The sequence below is a fragment of the Pholis gunnellus genome, assembly GCF_910591455.1.
Source record: "Pholis gunnellus genome assembly, chromosome: 6".
Lineage (NCBI taxonomy): Eukaryota > Metazoa > Chordata > Actinopteri > Perciformes > Pholidae > Pholis > Pholis gunnellus.
The window spans coordinates 9,972,113-9,990,041 of NC_136532.1; the positions used below are offsets into that span (position 1 = coordinate 9,972,113).

Genomic DNA, 17,929 nt, shown 5'->3' on the forward strand with positions numbered 1-17,929 from the left:
CTTCCCAATTGAAACGCCCCCCATCTTAGCATAAAGTACAGAGCCACATGTATGCTAAGATCTAGAGTGACAGTGCTTTACTTAAGACACTGCATATTGGATTTTCCTTTGTCATCTTTCTGAACATGTTCTCCTGGTAATGCAGGTGTACATTAACTGAGCTAATATAGAAAAAATACTGAAAATATGTTGACATGTGAGATCAGAAAGTTGTTATGATTTCAACCATTGTCCATGTCGGCTCAAAGTCCCAGTGAAATGGTAGTTTGAGCGTCTTCAGCTTCCGATGTGGACAACAATGACTACAGCAGCAAGGTGATTGGATTTTGATATAAAAATACGAAGAAATAGATTTTATTTTACATATTTTTGCATATATTGTTAAATAGCTGCACAATATGACCAGGGAAGTGATCTAAAAGGGTTAAAAAAGGCACTTTTCATTTAATCTTCTTTGAATTCCTTGAAAACAATAGTCTGGCAAAACAATTCAAAGCCAAGTTCTAGCATTTTTCTGAGATTTATTTTATTTTAAGCGTCATTCAAGCTACTAAGCTGGAGTCAACAAATCCAACTCAATGACAACAGGGCACATTCATACGGGGTAAAGACATCTGAACGCTGGTAGGCGGGCCTTGAGTTGGGATCGTTTTGTCAAAAAACTAAATGAAAATACATTTCTTTACCGTGCATAGCCTCCTCTCACTACTTGTCATGGATGTTTTGCATTAGTTGGCTCACCCTCTGCAGACACTTTACTGCCAGTATTTTCCATATGTTTACAACTGGCTGAAGGTGGGTTGTAGCACGGGCCAAACGCTGAAGCACATAATGCAGAAATCTTTCCACGTAATGGCTCATGTGTCGTCAGCCATGCTAATCACGGTAAATTCCTCTTCAATCCCACTTGTTGATTCTGAACACATCCTGAAGGATTACAATCACACAGCGTGTCACGGCTGGTTTGACTACCAAAGCTGCGCGTGAAACTAATCTTACATGGAAACAATTTTCTACGTACTAACAGGTCATGACAGCTGCACTCACATTGAAACAGACGTTTTATTCTGATCACGGCGCTGTGGGGTGTAGCTTTGTGTGTGTGTGTGTGTGTGTGTGACCTGCAGATGGCTGTAGAGTCAGGAGAAAGCTGATTTACTGAGAGCCTGTTAAGATATGTGGTCCTGATATGGCAGCTGGCCTGCCACCACCGAAATCACTGGTTTTTATTGCGTCTCACAGTGATTGAGTGGGTTGCCGTAGTGATAAGTGGGTTGCCCTGGTGATAAGCATTCTGCCGACGGACAGAAGAGGTGGAAGTGGAGAGGGAGGGGAGAAGGGGAGAGGAGAGGGTTCGATAAGGAATCTGTCCAGTTTTATCTGCAGTAGCTGTCGACACCCTTCTCTTTTTGTCCTCCTTTTCTCTTTCGCCTCTTCTTTCGGTTCTCATGTTATACCCTGCTCTGTTCTTCTCCTCTCTTTATTTGTTGTCTTGTTTTCTCTTCTTCTCTCTTGGTTCTAGTCTGTTTACTTTTTCTTTTTCTTCCCATTGTTCTTTCTCTTCTTTTTGTCTCGTTTTCTCTTATATTCTCCTCTTCTCTCCTCTTGTCTCCTCGTCTTCTCTTTGTTCTCGTCTCTTCTCCCCTTGTGTCTTCTATTCTTCTTCACTTCTCTCGTTTGCCATCTTGTATTCTCTTTTATTCTCTTCTTTTTGTTCTTGTTTTTATCATCTCTTCTTCTCTCGGTTCTTGTGTTCTTTCCTCAACTTTTCTGTTTTCTCCTCTTCTCTTGGACCTCGTCTGGTCTCTCGTCGTCTATTCTTTTCGTTTTGTTCTCTTCCCTTCTTTCTTCATCAGGGATGCTATTGGACAGGGGATGAGGGTGGCAAGCCTCTGATTGAGTCTGATTGGTCATACCCAGGTCACTCCTGGTCAGCACCAGTGTCTTTGCTTTTGACTGAGGCTTCAGACTGTGTCCAATCAATTTAGTACTTGGGCTGCTGAAGACATGCACTAGTAATCAGTGTAACCATCACTGTGTTTGAACTCTGTCTCTTTGTCTGACTGTTTGATTGGGGTGAGTGTGCTTAAATGAAAGCAAGAGAGAGAGAGAGGGAAAGAAGGAGATTGAATTCGGGGTCGGGGGTAGTGTGGGTGTGTGTGTGCCTGCTCGTCCACTCTTATTGTGGAGGTTGTTATACGTGCCTTGTGTTTTAACTGAAAATACAAGAGTTGGCCATGAATCCTAAGTTTGCTTCCTCCCTTTTCTCTCTACCTTGGCACCCTCCTCTTCTGCCTCTCCTCCCACCCCCTGGTTGTATGTAGAGGTTCCCATGGCAACGTTGAGCCCATCCAGCGTGACACTAATGGAGGGGAGGCACGTGGACCTGTCCTGTGCGACCTCCGGGGTGCCCTCACCTGAGCTGATATGGAACATGGTGTTGGTCTCCAACTATGAGGTCAGGTCACAGACACGGACACACACACTCAGATGTGTTTGGATTACGCACGTCATATTACATTACACTTTCCTTACATATTAATGCTTTGAGAGATGAAACAATTAGTCGGTTCATTGTTTGACAGAAAAATAGGATTCATTGTTAATGTTAATTGTTCCAGTCATTTATTTAACATACATGTCAAAGGTTTGCTGGTTCATGCCTCTCAGATGTGAGGAGTTTGGGCATTTCTTTGTCATACATGATAATAAACGGAAAACCTAGGGTTGTTATAGTGTTTTGCTATTTATTTCAGACATAAAAAAGTAAAAAAGAAAGAAAGAGATTTGCAGTCCTAAATGCCTCACTGTTCCTTGATCCCATAGATATTTGGAACCTGAGCTCAGCTATGTCGTCAGTACAAAACCAAACTCACATGCAAACTTTGGATAATGTAATGAAAATAGTAAAAAAAAGAGAGGGGGGAGAGCTAGCTGAGGGACAGTGAGTGGGATTACTGACAGTGGCAGCGATTCTTGGTCCAACAAGATTTGGACGAAGCTTAACTCCTACCTTCTATATAAAGTGCCATGAATGTGATTTCACTTGCTAAATAAGCTGAATCCAACGCTTCGTCATAGATCCAAAACATATTTAACTTATAAATGATCTGCTTACATTTAAAGGCCACATCTGATCAAACCATGAGGGATTATTTCTCATGGCAGTTTCACCTAACATCCCCATGACAAATACAATATCTATATAATCAAAAGTTATGTGACTATGAGTTCAAAAATCCTTGTACGTGCCAAATCTTCATGCTGATGTATGGATGTGTTTACCCGCTCAGATCGCGACATCAGGCCAGGTTTCGGTGCTGCGACTGTCCAACCTGTCCTCGCTGGACCACAACAGCAAGATCAGCTGCACAGCTGAGAACATCGTTGGAGAGAAAGAGTCCTCGCTGCTGCTGGATATACTTTGTACGTTTGCCCTGTGGCAGGCAGTCCTAATTCAATGTAGATTATTGTGTCAAAGCGTTTGATAGTGCAGTCTTTAAAACAGAGAATTAAATGCTAGAGAAGACAACTGTGTTTTGCACACTTCAACAGTTTTACGTCTGAATTGCTCTTTGGTCTTATCTTATTTTCAGTCTGAACTGTTTATATCTCACACTGCTGCTCCTAAACTCTCTGTTCTCTCTACTGCACTCAGTTCCCCCAAAAATCACTAAACTGACTGATGCAATCCCTGACCATCACTGGTGCATCCCCTTCAGCATGTCAGGTAAGACAGACATCCACATCATGTCCAATAAATCTAAATCTTGAATAGTGTCACAGTATATAGGAATCACAGCAATGACTACTTAAGCAAAGAAGACAGACTTATAATATAAGAATCTGAAAAATGTAAAAATCATAGAGTCTCTTGTATTGTCTTCATTACCTTGCCAGGGAATCCAGAGCCGAAGCTACAGTGGTTTCTGGACGATAAAGCGGTGACAGAGGGGGACTTCATCATGACCATGATTCATGACGTCACAGAAAGGGAGTACCACGGCTGCCTGCAGCTGGACAGCCCCACACACCTCAACAATGGGCGCTACAAGCTCTTGGCCAAAAACAAATTTGGGTCAGACGAAAAGGAGGTGGATGCTCACTTCATGCGCAAGCCCTGGGATGGTGAGGAGCTCATTGTTGTTTGTAGAAAATCAAGCTTTTACTTTCTTCAAAATGTACAGAACTGAAACAATTATTCAATAACTGCAAGTATTAGCATATGAATTCTTGAGTTAAGGTCACATTAACCTTTGACCCCCAAAATTGAATCAGTTCAAGCTCAAGTGCAACTGGACATTTGTAGAAATTCCCTCCAGGCGTTTCTGAGATATCCCGCTCACAAGAATGGACTGGACGGACGGACAGTCCGGCTGTAGCCGGCCTGTAATCACTTTTACAGTTACTGTTCCAGGTCTTTTGTGCTATTCTCAATCGCTCTCTCTTTGCAGATTTGTTCCTCATTCTTTATGCCAAGATTGTGAATTTGTCACAGAGTCACTGTCGCACAATTATGTTGAGTAAATGGGGACTGCTTTTCACCATTGTCTGGAGAAGCCTCCCCCTTTAGACTTTCAAAATATGATCCTCTCCTTGATGCTGTCCCACAGCTTGATTATGACAGACAAGGATGCCAGGGAGCAATTAGAGGTAGTCGCCAGATTTAAAGAAGGAGCTTTTGTAATTATTATTAATTCATTCATTGACAGAATGTGGTGGATTTTTGCATATTAAATGATGGAGTGTAAAGATGATGATAATAAAAGTAAGACATGTGACTTGCAAGACATTCATTGGCATGACATCATTTGTTTTCATATGCAGATGGTTGTGTGAAGAAATCTAGACTATCTGCAGATTGCAATAAAATGCCAAAAACCTTTCTACCCCCTTGGGTATATCAGGCAAATGGCTAACGTGTCAGAATTGAAAAAAATAACTTGAATCAAGAATGTGGATACTGTCCAAGAAGTGTTTGATCTAAGTGTTTTGTTGTTGTCCTTATGTGCAGGAACGGAGAAGGAGCCGTACTATTATGGTGAATGAAATAAATATTTATTGCTACAAATGTTTGTATCAAATGTAAAAGTGTTAAATCCAACAAATCCAGTTAAGATTAATTGTGTGTCACATAGTGTCACTGTTCTCAGATCAATATTTCTTTCTGTTTAACATCTCATCATTTTCATCCTCATCGATTAACACAAATTACATTTTAGAAATCTTTCTCTTTCTCTTTTTTCTATCAAGTTGCTGAGGGTGCGTTACATACCTACTCTTCCTTGCAGCTAGGGATTAGGGTTGTTGTTTGTCTTCTTCCCACACGGTGTCCCCGTTGTTATTTGTTTATTTTTTTCTGATGTTGTGCATGTTAAATATATGTTGTTTGTTGGTTTGTGTATTGTGTTTGAGTAATGCATATTTTTTTTTTAAACAAGCTCAGAGAACAGGCATGACTGACACAATTATTTGTGGAGTGCATGTCAAATAATTTACATTTTAAGAATATTGATTTGTTTGGGACCTAATTTGTCTCTATTGTCTCTTTTCTCTCTTGCTGCTTCTCCAACCCCCCCCCTCCTGCAGATCTAACCACAGGTACTGCCACGCCTTCTATTTGCTCACTCCCAATCACAAACACTGCTAACCCCCGCGCATAACACATATGCAGTTCACAAAGATAATGGTTGCAGATATACCTTGATTTTAGACAGAGGCAGACAAAAGAAGGCTTCTCATTTCTAGCCGGTGAACATGCTGTAACTAATCCAACGTTAGCCCCTTAAGTTGGTTGAAAACTGATTTTTGAATGCTTCCATCTGACTAAACTGAGAACACTGTAAAATGCTTTTAAATATACACTTGGCTAAATACACTATGTTGTTTCAAAGCCCTTAGGGTAAAGCTTTACGTCCCAGGCAATAACTTGATGAAAACATGTAAAGAAAGAAACAGCAATGTTCTTGAATTGCAGTGTAGAGCTAGTTAGTCCCAATACCCTGGATAACCCTGATTAGCTGCTAATACTTTTACATTTTTTAATTAATTCTTAATTCTTTGTATGTTTAAACATCGTGTTTTACTTTTAACATCAGAAAAGAAGAGCCTTGAGGATGAGGGCCAACCAAAGTGTTTGGCAAACGTACCTCAGATAACAAGGCTGAGGTTTTGGGAGCTAAAGGAAATAGCCAGAGCTGCTAACGTTAGCCTTGCCTACAATGTAGCATTCAGGAATGGCTCTCACACATGGCTCTGTCAATTAACAAAGTGAAAAATACTAACTGCCTTGAACTAAATTCACCCGCTGAACAAGTTGTTCAGTGTGAACAGAAGCAGATGACCAACAGATCATATTTAATCAAGAAAGTATACTATTATATTGTCCTTTACTCTAGCTGCAAATCACTTCTCGAGTGACTCTTCCTCTCCCTCTCTCTCTCTCTCTCTCTCTCTCTCTCTCTCCATCAACAGAGAGCCCCCCTGTAGACCCCCCTGAAGACAGAGTCGCTGTAAGTCACATATTACTGTTGTACTCTGTGTCTTTGCTGTTTTCTTCTGTATATTTGTGTGACCTGTCTAGAAACACCTGAGATGCATCTTTTTTTTTTTTCATGTTTGAAGTAATTGAATGAATCCAGCACGATACAAAGATACAGCAGTACTTCAGAAAATCTGTCTGTGGTTTGCACCTTCTGCTGTGGAGTTTATTATGTGTGATTGACTCTTCAGCATAGGAGATTTATAAGTCTGTTTTCTAATTTTGCAGGTGTACGTTGTGGTGGGCATTGCTGCTGTCGCCTTCACCGGTTTCCTTCTAATGTTGGTTATTCTGAAGTTTGGAGGGAACTCCAAGTTTGGCATCAAAGGTAAGACTCCTGACCATTGGTGGCTTCCATCTTTTGGGTTGACTAAATGAATAAACCGAATTATGCCCCTACAAATGATGGTGATTTGTTGTTTGTGGACATTGATGGCTTCATGGATACATCAAACACACATTTTAAAAGGTTAATCCAAAATCACCTGCTATTGCTTCCAAACTTTTATGGAGGCTAGCAAGAGACTACTAAAGATATGTTGTTAATGTTTAACAGCCTTGACGTGCAGTTGAATTTTTTAGCTTTAGCTAAGCCATAGCCTTGAAGTCCATGCACGTATACCATTAATGCAGGAGTATGAATCCAGCTTCAGTCTCACTTGTGGGACACCTGGTCATACTTGCTCACATTACAAGGGATATATTGGACATTTTCCTTTGTGGTGATTATTTCAGCTCAACAGGTAATAATCGATGACCAAAGTCTAACATGGGATAGCTTCATGTATTATGATCAGGTTTTGATGACAAAGAACAAATTATAATTTCTGGGACTCAAAATTTGTGTTTGTGGTTGCACAATAAATCTCATTGAATATGCAGACCATCATGTGTCCATGGATCCATCCCGTTCAGGTGGAGACAGCTGCTGTTTGAAGGAGGTTCATCGGGTGATTAACATGCATGTCGACTAAACTGAGCTCCTGTAGTCTTTGTCATGTTGATGTTAAACTACTGTGGTGACTTCTGCAATGGCTACAAGTGCAATTAATCTATTTTCTCTTCTTTATCATACTGACCTACTGAAACCGATTTGTCTTTGTTTCGCTCATTTTGACGCTTTGTTGAAATGTCCTCATACTTTGTGCACTAACAACACCTCCATCACTCCTTCCTTTTCTACATACATAACGATGGTAATGCTGTTTTTTCAAATGTAGACGTGTTAGATGTGCAGATAAAGAACTGCAAGCCAACTGACGATCATCTTTATTCATCACTGGCTCATTTTTTATTGTAAAAGGGATTCAAGTTCAAACTCAGCTTCGAGAAAATCCCAGATACATAAGCTTGGTGTCGGAACTGTTTTCTGTGCCTTCTATTCAGTTGACCTTTGAGTAGCGCAGTTTTGTTAAAAAAGCATAATGCATTCATGATAAGCAACCCAAGAAATCAACATTCTGAGGAAGTCATTTGGTGCGGTTTAAACAGTTTCTTTAGGAATAAATAACCGCTTGAACCAATAGCATTTGATGCAGTGAAGGTCCACACGCGCCTGTACCTGTGTGTTGGTGTGTGTTTGTGTGTGTGACTCTTGTTTGCACTGTTGAAGTGCAGTATTTTGGCATTGATTGATTTATGACCCCCCCAGAGAGGAGGGGTGCAAGACAGATGAAGCAGCTAGCACATACATTGTGTGTGTGCGTGTGTTTGTATTTACGGTCTTGTGTGCGGTTTCTTCTTTCTCCAGGAGAAATGAATGAGGTTGCTCGGAAGGAAATGATCTCTCTAATGCCTCTCTGCATCCCCCTATATATCAGTATTTGTGTTTAAGTGTGTTTTCTTGTACGTCTAAGCATTTTTTGCGTGTGTGTGTGCTTCTCTTTGTGTGTAGGATGTTGGGTCACATTACGGTTTTGCCCTTCTGATCGCTCCCCTCGAGTCTTCATCCTTCTCTTTTTCCACTGTCGACTTCCTCCTCACATGCCGTCCTGTCCTCATGCTCCACAGACATACAGATGTATGTGCCATGCAGCATGTTGACATTGAGTGTGTGGAGAGAGAGGGACTACGACAGCGTATTAAGGCCATTGTAGGCAAAAATAATAATAATAACGGAGCTGAGGGAGGGGGTCATTTGCAGAGAAAAAATACAACCTTCTGTGATTAAAGTAATATACAAACGATGAGGGGAAAAAATGTTGATGAACAACTTTTGAGTAATTTTGGCTTCACTTTGCTAGGTTGGATGAACCTCATCACACCACAGACGCCACCGTTAAACACTGAGTGCAAAATATATCGTACTATACCATCCATCCATCCATTCTCATCCACTCATCCGTGGTTTGCTCATAGGAGCAGCAGACTAGACATTCCAGAGGTCACTCTACCCGGCAAAGGACACGAGGACACGAGGACACGATTCTCAATAATCTGGGGTTCAACACAAGCAGTTATATCGTCTGTGTTGCTTTCCCTTCACACTGACAAACTGACAGTTAGACATGGTCCCCCAAAAAAATGGTCCAACTTAAAAATGTTGTTGGATTTTAGTGTTAGCTGTGCTGAAATAAAAGACACATGCCTTTGTGTAGTCAAAGAAAGAAGATGTTTGTCTCTTCTTTCCTGTAACTTTTACAATATTAGTATTTATTTATGTTAATAAAAGAACAAAGAAAGAACATCAAAGAAAACGTGAATAAGTATCGTTCAGTAAATCGTTACCATAATAACTCTACATTAGGAGCAACAGAAATTAGACGATGGTCTTACCACGGTCTTTCAAATTTGTGAAGTTTTCTCATAAATGTAAGACTTTAATCTTGGAAATTCAGTTTTTTGTCTGTATATGCTGCCCTCCCCCGGCTCCATAAGTATTACTTTTTTTTTTTTTTTCTTACTATGCAATGGCCGTAATACGCTGTTAGAGATAGTGGTGTCGCAGAGTCAGATGCCGAGTCGCAGAGCTGTGATTAATCCTCAGCAACGGCTGTGCCCACACTGTTTGAAACCTCCACATGTTTCCTATACTGGACCGCTGACCAAAATTCATTAACAGAAAAATATATATTTATACATAGCCGCAGATGTCAGCACACTACCAGCGCTAATCAAATCTAACATTCACCCCTTCACACACCGAAGGCGCAGCCTTCAGGAGCAACGTGGTTCAGTATCTTGTAAAAGGCCACTTTTACCCGACGACACGCTCTACGTCTGAGCCACAACTGTGGAGAGAGTGCATGAGAGAGGCACAACTCGCCTCACTGACTCTGGATGAGTTGCTGCCTGTCTCTCTCTGCCAGTCGAGTAAAAAGCTGTGGCTGGTTTACATTATTTATGTTGACTGCATTATTATGCTCCTCTCTCATCAATAACACATGGGCAACATTTTGTACAGGTTGCGTCTCACGATCTCCTCGCTGCTGCTTGACACTCACAGGATGGATATACTGTATAGTTCTGTGTGCTCTTGTGTTGGCAGGTGTAAGATTAACCATGTGGGTAGCGATGGTGTTCAATGGGGAGTCAGTGTAGCTGAAATGCTGTCTTTGCTCTTGACATGTTAAACCGTTCGTATCACAGTAACCGCAATATTGCATTACTGTCCTATTGGACCGCAGGTGATGACAAACAACCACCAAAACAGCTCTGTTCACATATTTTCTTTTTTTTAATTCTTTCTAATGGGAGCGCTACTTATTTACACTTTGCTACAAATGGCAGCAGCGTGACGAGGCGCTGAGCATCTATTCTGGACTGTGCGCTGCTCATTTTGTGTTTTGTTTTCTGGTCTGCAAGAGTTGAAAAATCATACATTTCATGTAAAATGCTGCTCTCGTCACTGTCAGTTACAATCACAGTGAAAGAGGGGCAGGACAAATACCACGGAGACCAACTGTCAGATCCTACATGTAATAGCTTCAAAGCTTATTTATACTGCAGTGAAATCCAAATCATTTAAATAAAATTAAAAAAGGCAATAATACCGCATAACACGCAGTTCAGCCAATCAATATCACCGCAGGGGAAATTCCTCGCAACACCCCTTACCAAAGCGTAGGGGCGGGTAAAGTAGCCAAAAAATATACACAAGTAAGAGTACTGCTACTTTGCAAAAAGAGTTCTCGAGTCTCAAAATAACTATACTCGAGTAAGAAAACAAAAGTATTTACTAAAAATAAATATTCTAGTGGAGAGTAACTCAAGAGAATAGATAAAAACAAACAAAAATCCCTTCAGAATACCACATGAAGACATCTATACCTTGAGGAAGGCCTTAGAAACCCCCTTAATGTCAATATACCTTGGAAAGCTACATCTGCTGAATACCTATGTCTCTAGTTTGAGTTCTTAAAGGTTCATGAAATTCACCATTTTTAGAATAAGTGAAAATAACAGATTTATACGGTATGTAAACAAGTGCATGCTTTTTACCCTACACTGCATGTTTGTAAAGGGGAACCAGTTTTCATTCACATATCTTGAATTGAGAGGTCAAGGGACCCTTCTCAATATTGCAATGCCAGTTTTCCTTCACCAAGATTTAGCCTAATTTTGAAGCATTTTTCAGGCCCTTTTCTGACAAGCTAGCATGATGTGTTTGGTACCGAAGGATCCATTAGGTAGTCTAGTTTCCCAAAACTATGCTATGTCCCAGTCACTTTGGACAAGCCTAGGATCCTGCTGTGAACTATTTGTAGTGGGTGCTTTTAAATAATACAAATAAAAATCACACGGACGTGTGGCTTGAATCAATGTACACTGCACAGCCAATAAGACCACAAACCACACAATTGATTAGCTGCTTAAAAGTTAAAAAGGTATTATAGTATTTGGATATAAACATGAGAGACTTGAAACAGAAATTCCTCCCATGCTTAATAATGGATGGGACGTCAGTATCGTTCATTGTCCATCTTAAGCTCACAAATTAGGCTAAAACTATCTGATCAATACAACCTTCCAATCAGAAGGAGGAAGCAACTACACCGCCCGAGTCTTGGCCTGAAATACCACACTGAGGCTGCATTTTGCCAAATAAAAGTTGGGCTTGTATCCTGGATGAGTCCCATTTGCCACAAATTGGCTGACAATGAAGTCCAAGTGCAAGCAGCTGTTATTTACACTGAAGTGTGTGAACAAGTGAAAGATTATAGCTAGGTTTTATTTATTCAGGAAGTCATCTTGAATCAGAGAGAAACACGAATTCTGTGCGATTGTTGAATGCTTAAAAAATGAAAATGATTTGGACTCTGAGAAACAGAAACAGGGTGATAGCAGGCTTAAAAAGGCCTGTTGGAAAGCTTGACAGTTTCCACAGAATTACACATAACGACCCGCCCAAAGTGACAGCAGCTTCCTGGAAGAGAAAACAGATCAGACAGTGAAGGCTGAGAGGGAAGGAGTTACCTCGGCAGCATCTATACGTGTTCATTCCCCTCGAGGCACCTGTAAGGAGGGAAGCGTCAACATAAACCCGAGTTCTGATGCTCGAACAAGACGGAAATGTCACGACGGGGGGACGGGGGGGGGGGGGGGGGGGGGGGGGGGAGTGATTGAAAGTGAAACAGTAAATGTGAAGTGGACAAAGTGAGAAGAAGAGAGAGTGAATGCTAAAATTGACATTTGACAAGAGAGCAAGAAAAACAGAGAAAGTAAAGAAAACATAGAGGAGAAAAGAGAGACTGAAGAAAGTTCTCCCTTGTCCACTTATCAATGATTCATTAGTGCAGGTTTCAGTTTGTATCCTTGTTTGAGTTACACGCCTCCATCACCTCCCTCTCTCTCACATGCACAAACCTCTCTTCACTGCTGATCGATCAACATGACACCCTCAAGGTCAGCAGGGCTTCATTCTGGGGCCGACCGAGCATGCTCAGCGTACCCACCACCTCCTCCTCCTACTCCTCCCTTTCTTCTCCCTCTCCCTGCTGAAAAGCAGCTTTCGCCTCCAGCTCTTGAAGTTTGTTTCGAAGAAAGCTGCTCACCCACAAAACTTTTGAACTGACCGAAATGTGTCGGCGCAACTGTAGAATCAGCATCTGGTCGGATTCTTAGTCTTACTCTTTGATCAAATATGTCTTGATTTAAATCATAATATTGGTCATTTTAGACTGTATTTTATGCAGGCAAAGTTCCTGTGTGGCTGCTTTGTGGTGAGACAAAATTGAACATTGATACATTCGGCTAAGTTTGACTCATTTTTAGTGCATCACGCAGAAAAGTTGTTAGGCCCAGTGGCACCAGTTTGTAGAGGTTTCGCTTTTTGACAGGGGCCTGGTAACCTGACAGCGACAGAAATATGACTACGTAATGTGTTGTTATAAGTGAGCCATTTATTCAACACACATTTGAAAAAATAGACAACTATAACAGAGTCTTAAGAATCTGACAAAGTAAAGTCTTGGCGCGCTGTAATGCTGCACCAACAACAATAAAGAAATTTAGATTTAATTCAAATAAATGACATGATTGGCTACTGTGCTAAAAACAACGAGGAGATTCAAACTTGGGAAAAGCGGCACTTGATGTCTTAAAATTGTGTCCTCTCTTTCATGAGCACTTTGAAAAAAGACTGGATAGGTGAAAGCAGGCAAAGTAGTGTTTCTATCACGTTGCATTAAACTATCCATCCTTTCTGGTAGTCCGTCTCAGCCACAGGGGGTCTGTCTTGATCTGTTGAAGAATAATTACATAAGTACAGTCATTGCAAATTAAAATTGAGCAACAAAAATGTAACTTTGTAAAGTGCATACCTACATAAACTGCTTACAGACTAACGGGTGAAAACATGATAATCTCAGCATGTTTTACCCTCTTCAGAAGTTCCTCTCACGGTTCACACGGAGAGCTGAGCCACGTTTGGATAGAGAATCTTCAGTTCATCAAAGTCAGACGGGCAGCTCCTTCAGCACCTCCAACTGGGACTTCTCCTCGGATGAAGCAGATATTTAGAGAGCAAGATTTAAAGCACATATACTAGCTCGACTTAAAAGCAAACACTTCTTACCTGTCATCACAGCGGCACTGCCTCTCCCCAAACAAAATATACAAGCCGTTGGTATCGCTTTGGTTGCGATTACCTCACGCATGGCTTCAGTGCAGGAGTCAGCCCTCCAATTACTGCCTCCATGTCAGGAAACTGAGCAAAAAGTTCCCCTTCTCTCTACCTAAAACATTCAAAACATGCATGTATTTCATACAGTATACCCAGCTCGAAGTCAGATTTATATTATTCAACTATAAAATTAAAGTACCTGATGATCCAGCTGCTTGGTTAGTGACACTTACCCAGGATTTCCAAAATGACATCCATCCTTCCTTTTATCAAAATCATGACTGTTTGTACAAAATCGATCTAATAGTTGATATTCCGGTCTGGAAAAGTGGTGGATTGACATTACGAAACATTTGGGTATTGGCCCCCTAATCGGAAATTATGAGCACGAGTTTCTGACCGACATTCCACTCGTATTTCAGTTGGTGTGTGTGTGTGTGTGTGTAAGCCTTGACTATCATGTCTTTTCAGTCAGTCATAAATAGGAAAAGACACGTTTAAAGATCAGTTGGGAAGCACGTTAGAATGACGCCTGTCAGGATAAAACTCACTTTCTTCACACCTTTCCTTGGCCGTAACAACTTGTTTGAATGTTGGCGGGTTATTTGAGGCGAACGACCTAAAGCTGTAAGTACTCAAGTCCCTGAAGCGTTGTGTAAAACATAACTTCAAATTTGATGTTTTATAGAAGGTTTGTATTCAGAGTACGTGACATCGAAGGCTCACACAAGATAATAACTTATTTACAGTTATTTATCCGGGTGTAGAAAAACAAACGGACGGATAGTTGGATGGACAACAAGGCCCAGGCTCCTGTGGTGTTTATTGTTTCACTTTCCGTCCTTGATCACGTTTTTCAAGGAACAGTTGTGTTTGTTTGCAGATTTTTGTGTTGACAGCAGGGGAAGAAAAGACCAAATGCCTATGGCGGATCCTGAGGGCAGTGACTGTATGACGTGCTCTGAAAATGGAAAGTGCTCTTTTCCAAAGTTAAACGTTGCCTGAAAGACCTCGTCTGAGCACATGTCTGTTTGCAGCTTTTCTTTTTGTACACATTGCACTTCATAAGTAATTGTTTCAGTGCTTTGCCACATTGATTTCTGGTGTGTTCTCAATTTTGATCCGGACATATTTTGAATTCAAAATTTGATTTGATATTTTCTTGTCAGAAAAACAAACTATCAGTGTTTATTATCATGTAAAGATCCAGGTGCATTTGTTGCTACTCGTTGTATTCACCACAAACTGTCTGTACTGCTGACCTTCGACATGGTGTCTTCTTCTAGGTTTTTGTGGGGATATTCTTCTAAAGTTGCTGCAGATTCGCCTAAATGTTTGTCGACCATCTATGGTTCTTTAAATTGTCTTGATTATGCAAAACTTGCTAAATCTATTCAACAGGCACCATAGTAATATTTAGAAAATGAACAAAATTTAAAAACACCACTCACTGAAGGTCATCGGTCTTTAACTTCAGGTTATACAAATGTCACATTTCTGCAGTAATTGGGTTCTGAATGAATGGAACTAAGTTCTGTTACGAAATAACAGAACTTAGTTCTGTTATTTATTTAATGGTGATTTAATAAAATCACCATTAAATGGTGATTTAATCACCATTAAACTCGCTTTAATGGTGATTTTCTGTTATTTTTAGAGGCTGCGGAAGCACCCGTGTGTAGAACCAGACAGAGAGAATAATCCGAGAGAGCTGGTTTATTTTGAAAAGGGAAAGTGTTGGTGGTCAGAGTCAGAGAAGATGAACATAGTGACCATGAGATTGTCTCTCTCTTCTCATCTTTGACAGGCGGGTCCACAGTGCTGCCGTACATTATTTCCTGTCTTGTATTGGTCAGAATACATTGGTTACAAAAGGGTCAGGGTTGTGACGAATTGGATAGTTGAAACTGGGAGTGCCGTGCGGGAACAGGACATTTTGTAAAGGAACAATTTGTGCAGGGCAAAGATGAAAATGATTACAGAGCAGCTGTAGTTCAAAATTCTTTCCATTTTGAAATACAAGGGCTTTTTAAAATTTGATTATTCTCTGCCTTGAAAAAGAAAGCACTTTGAAATGTTCAGCGTGACCTCGTTTGATTCTCCCGTTGACAACCCCACATGCTTATCAGAGAACATAAATGGACTTTCAATGGTAATACAAGGAAACCAGGGGGCCATGAGGCTTACTCAAAACATGCACTAACTTCATATTCATCTACATATTTAGGAGATTACAGATACCAAAGTCTGGGATGTGAGGTTTTCTGGCGGCAGCTGTAATTTATTAATGGAAATCCTTTTACCTTAATGTTATTTTGAGATGGCCGAACGTGGATCAATGGTTTAACTGTCATGTAATTGCTACATAAACAGGGCTCATATTTAATTGTTGGAAAGTATTCTATAAAAAAAACATCACTACGACTGTTTCTCAAGTGTAACCTGAGATTCTCTTGGCAGCACAGCTAAAACAATCGGTGCCAGTGTTTCCTCTAAAAACCACTGAACCCACCAAAGCAAAAAAAGGATTTCATATGTGAGAAGAGAAAAGTGACATGAAAAAAACATTTTCAATTCAATTTTCTCAGAAACAGATTCTGCCATTGTTACATGGAGGCCATCGGTTACCACATATATTCGAGGCAGGCAGAGCCTTGACATGTGTTTGCCTGATAACGCGTGAATCGCAACGGAATTTTAACGATTGTGAAGAGACAAAAGATACTCTGCAAATCCCTCACTATGAAATGTTCTGTGTATGGAAGCATCTGAGTTGTTTGTCACAAGTAAGTCTTGTGGTTTGGCTTTGAAGTCCCAAGTGCAAGTCCTAAACTTTGTGTTTCAGGTCCTGTAAACGTCATGCCTTCACCAAATGTAATGGTATTTCTAATTTAAAACTTGGTAACATTTCAAATTCACATGATTTGGCGTGCCTTGGAGTTTGACAAAATGCTATCAAATGTGAATCTAGTTTTAAATCCCTGAGTGAATCTAGTTTTCTTTGGCTTTCAACATTTGCAACAAAAGATAAATGTACATGAGATCCATAGTTTTTGTTGCTGAAAAGGCAGAATTGCACTTTATAGTGGGTTTTTAGATTAACCTGAAAATAAGATATTTTGTTCTCTAGTACACACCTGTACGGTTTAGTGACAGCCTCTTTCACAGTTGTCACGGTCTGTCCACAGACATCAAAACACCTGGCAGAGTGCTCACATTTTACCACAGTGACACACACACACACACACACACACACACAGGGAGAGAGCAACACCAGCGTCTCTGTCGTGGCTGGTAAGTAAAGTTATAAAATAAATATAGTGCAGTAAAAAGTTCAATATTTCACTTTGAAAAGTACTTGAGTCGAAGTATAACTTAAGATTAAATAGAAATATTCAAGGATAGGACAAGTACCTCAATACTGGACTTGAGTATAGTACTTGAGTAGTTGTACTTCCCTTCTCCATCATTGCTGCTGTCAGATTGAGTCATAATACATTCGTTGCCAGGAAACTTAGGAGCTGATTCGTTGCTGATTGGCTGCTTTGTTTTTCTTAAAATATAACGTACTGTTTGGGCTTATGGGTGATATCATGTCATTTCAAGTCAAAAGAATAAAGTCCATGTGAGGTCAGCAGTGGTGTTGAAGTCTAAGTCGAGTTTGAGTCTAAAGTCATAAGATTCAAGTCATCAGACCAAGTTATGCGAGTCCACACCTGTTTGTGTATGCAGACATTTATACTGCGTTTTCGTGTACATCACATCAGTGTGATGTTTCCCCCTCAGACGGTATGACAGTGTGTTGTTGTTCAAAGTCCTGCTGGTCGCTCGGTAAATGCCACTGCTGCCAGAAAGTGTGTACATGCTGCATCAATGTGGCTTTTTCTTGGCAGTCCAGTGAATGTCTTTATGATAAGGTCTATGTTAATGAGGCTTTAGATATCGATCAACACCTAGTCCTGCTGCACTCAGGCAGATACTCAAGCGACCAAGAGACAAACAAACACAAGCACACAACCACACACACACACGCACACATAAGTCCCCAGTTTTCCTGAATATGTATGAGAGTTGGCAAAGATGCATGCCAATATCATTTACTGTGTCTGGCTGCTTTTGTGTTGTATATTTGTAGAGCTTTTTCTGCACAGCAGGGAAGGAGATAAAAGAGAGGGATGGGGGAGAGAAAGAGAGGGGGGAGAGAGAAAGAGAGGGGGGAGAAAAAGAGAGAGCAGCAGTACTGAGCGATTGGGAGCAGCACTATAACAGATAGAGGTTTATTGATTGATCAATTGATCGTTTGCCTCTCCAGACTTCCCATCACT

At 40.7% G+C, this 17,929-nt stretch overlaps 1 protein-coding gene across 1 annotated transcript in view; it reads left to right on the forward strand.

Annotated features, from left to right (window-relative positions):
* ntrk2a (neurotrophic tyrosine kinase, receptor, type 2a) overlaps window positions 1–17,929 on the forward strand; it is a gene marked incomplete at both ends in the record, with an annotated part of 75,411 nt that overhangs the window by 11,950 nt on the left and 45,532 nt on the right. The window contains 7 exons of the mRNA XM_079160930.1: window positions 2,325–2,458; window positions 3,294–3,426; window positions 3,659–3,730; window positions 3,901–4,128; window positions 5,015–5,041; window positions 6,475–6,512; window positions 6,770–6,869. Of these exons, the coding sequence (XP_079017056.1) occupies window positions 2,325–2,458; window positions 3,294–3,426; window positions 3,659–3,730; window positions 3,901–4,128; window positions 5,015–5,041; window positions 6,475–6,512; window positions 6,770–6,869 (732 nt within the window). The remainder of the gene's footprint in view (window positions 1–2,324; window positions 2,459–3,293; window positions 3,427–3,658; window positions 3,731–3,900; window positions 4,129–5,014; window positions 5,042–6,474; window positions 6,513–6,769; window positions 6,870–17,929) is intronic.